The sequence below is a fragment of the Nelumbo nucifera genome, chromosome 2 (assembly GCF_055504915.1).
Source record: "Nelumbo nucifera cultivar China Antique chromosome 2, China Antique-T2T, whole genome shotgun sequence".
NCBI classification, from domain to species: Eukaryota; Viridiplantae; Streptophyta; class Magnoliopsida; order Proteales; family Nelumbonaceae; genus Nelumbo; species Nelumbo nucifera.
This window is the reverse complement of record NC_142650.1, coordinates 30,810,178-30,820,160: the sequence shown is the minus strand read 5'-3', so window position 1 is coordinate 30,820,160 and position 9,983 is coordinate 30,810,178. Positions and strand designations below refer to the sequence as shown.

Sequence of the window (9,983 nt, the reverse complement as noted above, 5' to 3'; positions counted from 1 at the left end):
TTTGAGCCGTCGTTGACCCAGACGATCGGAACATTCGGCCTGGAAACCGTCCAAGCAACCAGTTCCGTTTCATCCCTAACCTGTTCTTGGGTAAAAAACCATTGACTTCGTCAGAAAACCGCTGACCCATGTGATTGAACCGTCGACTCATTTGACCCGGCCAGCGGTTCGTTATATAATGTTGTAGAACTCAGATCTGAGGTCCAATCTAAGGCACGAACTCAGATCTGCAATCTGAGAAGAAGAAGAAGAAGAAGAAGAAGAAGAAGAGGAGAAGAAGAACTACAGGTGTTTAGACTAAAGAGAACTCAGATCTCAGATCTGCATCTATTGCCACCGCGCTTGTTGTCGTCATCGCTGCTATCATTGTCGGTGAGCATCAAATCCTCTTCCTTCTTCCCCCCTTCTCTCCTTTCCTCCTTTCTTTCCTTCTTTCTTTTTTACTTTATCAGCCGAACCTGGCTTTTCTCAGCTGACATCTCTTCTTTCTTACATGAGGTTTGCATATTAGGGCAAATCTCATATAAACATTTGCCCTAATATGCAAACCGTTCGACCCAGACGGTTGAACTGCTGACCCGGGAACTGGTAGCTAGAACGGTTTCATTTTCGGGTGAGTTTTTAAAACCATGATTTTCTAAGCTATTTTCATTTACAATATTTATCATTATCAAAATAATACATTAATAAATCTTAGACAAAAATACCCACCATGACAAAATTAGAAGTCATCGTCCAAGCCTTGTCCCAACTATATTGGGTCCGCTACATGAACCCGGTTTTGTCAATCCATTCTATTTAAGGCCATATCCATTGTTGCATTGTTAGTGCTTAAATCATTACTTACTACTACCCATGCCCTTTTTGGTGTACTTCAATTTCTTCTAGCCCCTTAAATGTATAAAAAATCACTTCTAACTAACACAGTTGGTGGTCTTCCATGCATGTGCCCATACCATTTTACTCCGCTCTCTCTCTCATTTTATTACCTATTGGAGCTACTTCTAGATTCCTATGAATAATTTTATTCTTAATTCTACCCTTTTTAATTTTTCCACTCATCTATCTTACCATTAGCATTTCTGCCACATTAAGTTTTTAGACATATTTCTTGACTGCCCAACACTCTTCCCCGTACAACATAACTGGCCTTACACCTGTTTTATAGAATTTATCTAAATTGTAGATAAACTTAAGTTTCAAATCTGACCTTGGTTCAAGTTGAAACAAGGATTGGCAACAAAGTTCCGACTGTCTGGGAGGAGATTGACAGTGTATCAGGGAAATTGAGATAATAACAAGTCTGGCCACGTTCACACAGCCTAAGGAACATTGGCAATATAAAGTGCAAGAGATGTCCCCGATGTTTGGTTGTATGAACGTGGCCAGCAATGTGTTGTGGTATCTGAACTCAGTTCTAATAAGCCACGATTTCGTCTCACAATTCTCTCTCTATCTTCCTTTTCCACTGGGGTCACACTGTTTCAATCTGACGCATGTCCTCGATTTTGAGATTTGAAATCATCTGCGATCTTGTACTTCACAATAAAACAAACAAGAAAAATAAAACATCTAAAAGAATATTTGCATTTTTACCTGGGAAACCAAACATACCCTTAGCATCCTCCAATTTGAGCAAGAATTCTTAGTGACAAATATAATAGGAGGTACCTCAACAGTAATAACTTAAAACCAACCATAATGGGTTCTGCTTTTCAAATAATTTAATGCAAAGACATGATCTGCTTACAGTTCTGTGGCCGCAAAATATGAAACAGTTCAGTCAAGAGCGAAAAGCTTGGAAATCAAGTTTAAAGCTCTTCATAATGGAGGGCTCCAATTATAACCTTAACTTGAACAGTAGCCCAGCTAAGTATCCCACCCCAAAGCCAATGACAAGTGACCCAAGATTGATGGATAAATAGGGCCAAAATCTAGATAAATGTGAACTCCATCTTGACTGAAGGCACGTATGATATGGCACTGCGCTTACTCATTTTGATGCAAGATGTATCAAAGGTTCTCACTGAACCAGGATGTGGGTGAAATAACAATTTTAGGGCTATGACAAGTTAAAGGCAAACACGCTAGTTTTGCCTCCTTATGTTAATGCCATCTTTATTTCTAGAAATCTTTTGAAGCCCCTTCATCCTTGGCACCTCCACCTCCCTTCTTCTGGTCCCCTTGCAAGGAATTAATAGCTGCAGATGACCCATTTGCCTGCTGTTGGCTCAAGATTGGTGCTGATTCCCTGGATTTTAACCCGCTGGAATTATCGTCAGTTGCAGTGTTGCCTTCTGATTTATTTTGGAAGCGTGAGACAATATCTGCAAGCTGCTCTTTCTTGTCAACTTCCTGGCTATCCTTTGTTAAATTGGCACCTGACTGTTTCTTTGATTCAACCGCAATCTCCTTCACAACTTCCTCTAATGCATCCAGTCTGACCTTCACCTTTAATAGCTCTGGATCAGATGGCACTTCTCTTTCTTCTCCAGCCACCAATTCCAGTTCATTTGCTTTCTCTTCCTCCTCTTGCTTCTTTTTCAGCTCTAGTTCCTGAAACAGTTCCAAAAAAGATAGTCATCAAGGCAGGAAATATAGTTATCCTTGGGAAAAAGAAAATGAATCTCTATTAACAAATTGCTAAATGCTTGCAAGCTATGTTAATCAGTTATATTTTATTTAACATACATGCATAATAAACCACCAATAACTTCAGCAGTTCCTTTTAAACCTCTTTCCTGTTATTGTTATTACAGTAAACTGAACTTTTTTTTGAACAATAACAGAAATAATTCATTGATAAGCAAGTTAAGCATAAATACAAGGAAAGATAACCTCTCTTATCTCTTCCAAAAACGACAGAAGAAAAAAATTACAGAACAGCCCAAAACAGATGACTTCTTCCCACCCCTTGTTTGGCCAACATGTCAGCAAAGGAATTAGCATCCCTTTTTACCCATTGAAAACAAACCTCCAAGTCTTGTAACATATTGTCTATTTTCCTTTCTCTCATAGATAGAATTCCACCAACCAGTATCCTCCTCCTTTTGCAACCAACCTATAACCCGTTTAGAAAAAAAGTCCCCCTTCAATCATCAACTTACTAATATTCAAATCCTTAGCTTTTTGAATACCTTCCAAAATAGCAAAAATTTCAGCCCTCAGCGAGTCACCAGGAGACACTATTCCCAAATTGAAAAAAAGGGGCAGGAAACTAGTAAGTGATAGCAGGACTCACCTTCGGCTTGCAAAGAGAACACCAGTGGGGGGAAAAAGACCAATTGGGTCTCTTTCTCTGGAGAAAGTCACAAGTGTTATTTTTTCCAGAAATAATTCCCAGTAAAAAGCTCCAACCCTAGGTGGAATAGGTCTACTCCAAACCTCTTTAACAGGAAAATGAAACTCATGCTATCACCCAGTTGAGTTAGGGCTTTGAAGAAGGAGGCACAAGAGAAAGAGCCTGAGGAGGAAAGAGTCAAAATTGGTGCATCACTTTTTGTAGGATTTAAAATCACTCTCTCAAGGCTTTGGATCAAGGACGAGACATCAACAATTTCAGAATCATGAAGACCTCTTCTAAATTCCAAATCCCACTCATGACTAGGGGTGTCCATGAAAAACCGAAAAACTGAACCAAACCGCAAAATGCGGTTAACCGAACCGATGGTTTGTGTTATGGGCCCGGGAAGTTTGGTTTTTGGTTAACCAAACTGACCGGTATATATATTTATATGTATATTTTATATATATTTTTAATATATGTCACATATTTTCTATATATTATATATAAATATATATTCATTATATATATAAATATATACTTATATTATATTTATAATAATCTATTTATAAATATGTTATATATATTATATATTTTTAGAATATTTATAATATATTATATATCATTTATTATTTATAATATAATATTATACATATTTTTATATAATATATATTATAAATATAAAAAACCGAAAAACCGAACCAATCAAAAATCGAAATCGGCGGACCAGTTAACCAGTGATACTGGTTCGGTTTCGGTTTGGACAAATGGAAAAACTGGTACCACCGGTTCGGTTTGCAAAATATGCCCATGGTTCGGTTAACCGAACCGTGGACACCCCTACTCATGACTAGATCCAGAATTAGACTGAACCAAGAAAGAGGGATAAAGGTTCATCCCTACAATTTGACAAGCCAAAATAGAGAGGGATATTGGTCCTTTAGGGGAGAGTTACCCAACCAAACATGTTCCCAAAATTTTATTCAATTCCCACTCATGGCCAAACCCAGGATTAGATTGAACCAAGAAAGAGGATAAAGATTCATTCCTACGATTTGAAAAGCCAAATAGAGAGGGATATTGGTCCTTTAGGGGAGAGTTACCCAACCAAACATGTTCCCAAATTTTGATTAAAGCAAGGTTTATACCTGATAAATGGCAAGAAGGAAGAATGGCATGGATGGATTTCCAAGGAGAAGCTCGTAGCCCTAGTCTGAACTCCAAAGCCCCAACCTTCGGCCACAAGACCGTGAATGCTGATGATCACTTTTTCCCACAACTTATCTCTATTCACCAGCAATCTCCACAACCATTTACCTAATAGAGCAGTATTTCTTTCTTGAATATTCCCAATACCAAGGCCACCACACTTTGTTTTCCTTTTTTGATTAGTACACCACACTCCTTATTTCTACATACCATATCCCCTTTCACCCTATGGTCCTTTTTCTCCTCACCTAGCTCCCATAGAAAGTCCCTCATCAAATTTTCCAACTTTTTGCTTACGCCTAGAGGATTCTTGAAGACTGACATGAAGTACACTAGAAGATTGGCTAAGGTGGATCTAATCAACATACTCCTTCCTCCCAAAGATAAATAATTGCTTTTCCATGAAGCTGATTTCTTAGTGAATCTATCAATCAAGTAAACTGAATATTTCATTAATAAGGAGAAAATAATTTACAAAAGACAAGAGAGGCCTTGTAGCTAAAAAGGCAAATAATAAAAAATAAAAATGGATTAAGAGGACTGCAAATGGGATGGCAGATTATCTGGCTAAGCAAGGGATACATAGGCAGCTATTGTTTTGGGCTGAATAGTAATTGGCCGAAGTCTGTAACTTAAAGGGTACTTGGGAATTACCTTCACAACTCTAAAATGTACTCTCAACTCTTTCTTATTTAATGAAATGTTTTGTCAATCAAAAAAAAAAAAACAAAAGCTAAAAAACTAAAGATGGTTTTAACAATCCCCTCCTCTCAAATCCAAAATAGACCAAAAGTTTCCCACAAATAAAGCACCATAAACATCTTCAAATCTTTGGAAGAACAAGAACCCAGTTCACAATATGGGGTCCAAATAAGAACATAAATTAACAGGCTGTGGAACAAATGATAACACCCCACACCACTCAAAATACATGGCCCACAACCCTTAAATCTCTCGCTTAGCATTTATGGCTGGAGTGGGGTTATCATTGGTTCCACAGCACAGCCATCGCATTCAGCTAATCTGAATTATCTTTTTACCATAAAAATCCTTTCATTTCATTATAGTCAAGTATTGCACACCCCAATAGGCTGCAAATGGAACTAAACTCCAGAATACCTTAACATTGGTTCCAGCATTAACTCTAGGCCCCAGATAAAATTAAAAAAAAAAATCTCATAAAGCTGTAGAATGGACAAAGATTTCCCTAAAGAGAGAAAGGAGAGAATATGAAATGAATTAAGCTCTCCAAAATGAATAAACAAATACAGCATGCATTGATCAAAAAACAAAACAAATACAGCATGCCTTTATCATGATCTCACACAGAAAACATGCATCCACAATTCAAAATCCTCTACTCTTTGGATGGTTTATGAGAATTGAATCCAATGATAATAACCACACAAATGCTTCCACTTATAGCAATTTGAGATACTTGCACTTGATTTCTTGTCATTACCTTCTAGCATGGTTCAAAGTATCGATACACCTTTGTGTATCGCCAGAGGTGTATTGGTAATTTAAACCATACGCCTTTTAGCATGGGTTCCCGAAAACACCTGTAAACAGGTAAATCAGGCATTGATACTTTGAACCTTTCCTTCTAGTAAGATCCAACTAGAAACAAACATCAAAATAGTACCACTTTGGGTTATGAGAATGAACTTAGTTAGCAGCCTCCAGCTCGTTCTCATCACTCTCTGTTTCTAATAGGTTCACTAAATGTATGATACCAAATAACTTGATCCCCGTAGCTTCTATAATATTGGTATTTATGATAAAAAAAATCAATATTGGCTAGTGGTGACTTCAATAGAGCTTAACCTAAAAATATTGGATAAATATCACATAACCAACCTGCTTGGTTCCAATTATCCTCCCAAATCTGATTTGTGTTCCAACAACTTTCATGTAACTCGCAAATTCTTGCTGAGACCTCATAATCCCTTTCCATGAGCAAACCCCACAAGTAGAATTTTTTTTTTCTAGAATCCCATTCAAATCTAGCTGCACAATATTTACAATTACAAATGATCACCCTTCTCTAAAGTGCAAGTAATTCAACCACAAATTGCAATAAGCACTTCATTGGCACTGATTTATGGCTCTTATATGCCCGAAACCAAGGTCCTTAAGCTTATTTGGACAACAAAACAAAACCCGTTTCATAAAATAGAACTTTTTTTTTATTGGTAACAGTCAAAATTTCATTAATCACAAAAAAGAACTTCTATCCCCAATACATCCATCTATAAGTTATCTTTTTGTATTTTTTCCAATTACTTTGTTACAGCTTAAGGTACTTTGAGGAAAGACAAACAATAGGTTGGCATACTAGATAAAGCACTTTGGATAAGAGAAATGACATCCAAGAGATACGTACCTATAATTCCAACCAGAAAGCCTCTTCAGGACCCTTTCAGTCACCATATACGAGGTGAAGAAGATGCATTAGCATCAATAGGCAATTCCAAATAAGTAAAAAGAAAGGTAGCAATTTGGAAAACCAAGACAAGTACAATTTTCTAGTGGTTCAGAATAACTTTTGGATTGAAAACCTAAATTAAAGCCTTCATGAAAACTGCCCCACTAGCATATTGCAAATGCCATACTAGAAAACCATCAGATCCAAATATATCAACTAAGCCAAACCATTTTCCTCTTGTGATCAGTGTCCTTGGTGTTAACCCCTGAAAACTAGAACAGAACTCAGTAGAAAAACAGAACCTTTGATAAGAATGGAAAAGGAAACAGAAGACACAGAAGAAAATACTACTCTCATGTCTCAGGAAAGCCCATAAAGTGCATGACCTCCTCCACAATTCCCCATTATTATAGATTATAATGGAATATTCCTTTAAATCAATTTTAGACACAAAACCCAGTTCCTCAGCCCCAGGTAAGTCTGCATGTTCATTGGTCACCAGTACACTATCAAGGATCCCCCTCCCCCCAGGCCCAGGCACAAATGCACTTTGAGAATTGCCTATCAAATCTACCACTTAGCACCTTGGCAACAACATTGAAAAGAGCTTGATATTAGACTAATAGGTGAAAGTCTTAATTCAACTCAATTCAGCCTTAATCCCAACTCTTTGGGGTTGGCTACTTTTAAGTCAAACTCTTTCAGCTCAATTTCATCATCTTTCATAGAAGTTAATGATGTAAGAAGTAAAAACACAATTTGCTTTCTCATGCTGTCAATGAAAGCCTGGAATGGGGTGAACTAGGGCCAGAAATTAATTTGTGAACTGTTATAGTTTGAGCCAAGTGGTGTTGTATTTTCTTGGCCTACTAATTTTTTTGGGTATTAAGGAGATTTGACCACCTTTTACTTTTTTTTTTCCTTTTCTTTCCCAGATTGCTTCCCCAATGAAGAATTTCATTCACACATTACCTTCAGGATTGTTCCCAGAGCTATTTGGGTTTGCCTTGAGGGGCTTGGTACAAAGGCAGCTCATAGAATCAAGAATGCATAATATTTAACATCACATTAGCTATTTGAAGTAATGCAATTGAGGAAAAAAACAAAGAGATATTTTATTTTTAAGTTCTCATTTAAAATATGTTTTACATGCTACGTTTATATATTTTAATTTGAGATAATAGGCTTTTTAAAGCATTTATTTTAAAAATTAAGTTTATATTTTTAATTAATAATGTGTTTAATATTTCAATAACTTGCATTTTTAGAATTTGTTTGCATTTTTGCGCCTTGCACCTCAGGCGCAAAATGGTCCTTGCGCTTTTTTTTCTGCATCTTTCACTTTTAAAACGCTGTGAAGGAGTGTACAATGGTGTTGGGATGTGAATTTAGGCAATGGCCATTGAAATATCTAGGGCTTCCTCTAGGGGGGAAGCCTTGTGACACTTCCTTCTAGGAGGTGATTATTGAAAGGCTTATGAAAAAATTAAATAATTGGAAGAAGAATTACCACTCAAAAAGGTGGAAGGTTGACTTATTAAAATCAACATTATCCAATCTACCCATCTACTTTTTGTCAGTCTTTAGAGCCCCCATGAAAATTGTGCAAAAAATAGAAAAATTTATTAGAGATTTTCTTTGGGACACTGGAAGCAAGAAGAAAGACATCTTTTGAATCGGAAGCATCTGTGCAAAGGCAAGAAGGAAGGAGGTTTAGGAATTGGGGGGTTGAAGGAGAAAAATAGCCCTTCTAAGCAAATGGTTGTGGAGGTTTCCTAATGAATCGGAGACATTGTGGTATTTGGTTGTCAAAAGCATGGACTTAGTAGAAATCACTATTTGCTGATTCAGTCAAGCTTCTTGTGAGAGAAAGAGGGGGAAGGTGAAGATTTCAGCAGTAGAGAAGGAAGGAGAAGAAGAAAAGAGTAGGAGATCAACTAGGATTGTGAGAAAAGTTAACCCTAGCCGCCTACCTCTCATTATATTTATAATTAACTTAAAGATGAGATATTACAAGGATGCCCTTAGTAGGGCGGCTACTAAAACTGAACAGTCACAACTTTCAAAAATATAAACTAATGGGCCTAGGCCCAACAACTTCCTAACTAAATAAAAACAAACTAAAATAAAACCGGGCCACTCAACACTCCCCCTCAAGTTGTGAGTAAATGTCACACATTCCCAACTTGCGTAGATCATGCTCTAGCTTGTTCTTTGCAACACTTTTTGTTAGAACATCAGCGAGTTGCAAATCAGAAGCAACGTATGGAAGATAAACTTCTCCAGAAGTTACCCTTTCTCTGATAAAATGTCTATCCACTTCAATGTGCTTAGTTCGGTCATGCTGGACTGGGTTATGGGCAATATTAATTGCTGCCTGGTTATCACAGTATAGCATCATGTGTTCTTTTGCCTGTACACCAATTTCTTCTAACAGAAAACGGATCCAGAGAAGTTCTGAAACTCCATGTGCCATGGCCCTGTATTCGGCTTCAGCACTTGATCTTGCCACCACTGCTTGTTTCTTACTCTTCCATGAGACTAGGTTACCCCCAACTAGGGTGCACACTCCTGAAGTTGATCTCCTGTCATCAAGGCATCTTGCCCAATCTACATCTGTATAAGCCTCTAGTTTCAACTAGATGTGAAGAATGCTTTCCTAAATGGGGACCTGCAAGAAGTGTATATGGATCTTCCTGCTGGTTTTTACAGTGATACTGAAAAGGGAAAGGTATGCAAGCTTAAGAAGAAGAAGTCACTCAGGACTTGAACCGCCCCTTACAAAAAACTCCAAGGAACCCTAAAAAATTAGGGCGCCACTTCCTAGGTCAAAATTGAAGAGTCCAACAAAAACAGGACTCTTCCCCTTTCTCTAGTTTTTCCTGATTCTGATGAGAAACCCTAGACCAGCTACAGGGCACACAGATCCATCAAGAAAATCCAAAAACTGGGCTTACCTGAGAGCTTCGATCAGCCTCTTAAATCACCATGCAGTCGGCCGATCTAGGGCTGCATGAGAGAACAACTTCGAGAACCTTCAGCCTGCTCTAATACCAAGTAGAA

General features: G+C 37.6%; 1 protein-coding gene across 2 annotated transcripts in view; it reads right to left on the bottom strand.

Moving 5' to 3' along the window:
• Window positions 1-1,566: 1,566 nt before the first annotated feature.
• The window catches only part of LOC104603355 (uncharacterized), a 53,836-nt gene continuing 45,419 nt past the window's right edge, over window positions 1,567-9,983 (bottom strand). The window contains exons 4-5 of one of the 2 annotated variants that reach the window (XM_088898099.1): window positions 6,353-6,502; window positions 1,567-2,556 (exon numbers count right to left, since the gene is read on the bottom strand). In XM_088898099.1, coding sequence (XP_088754225.1) covers window positions 2,125-2,556; window positions 6,353-6,502 — 582 coding nt within the window. In that variant the 3' untranslated portion in view covers window positions 1,567-2,124. The remainder of the gene's footprint in view (window positions 2,557-6,352; window positions 6,503-9,983) is intronic. The other variant, XM_010267371.3, reaches the window with a different exon arrangement.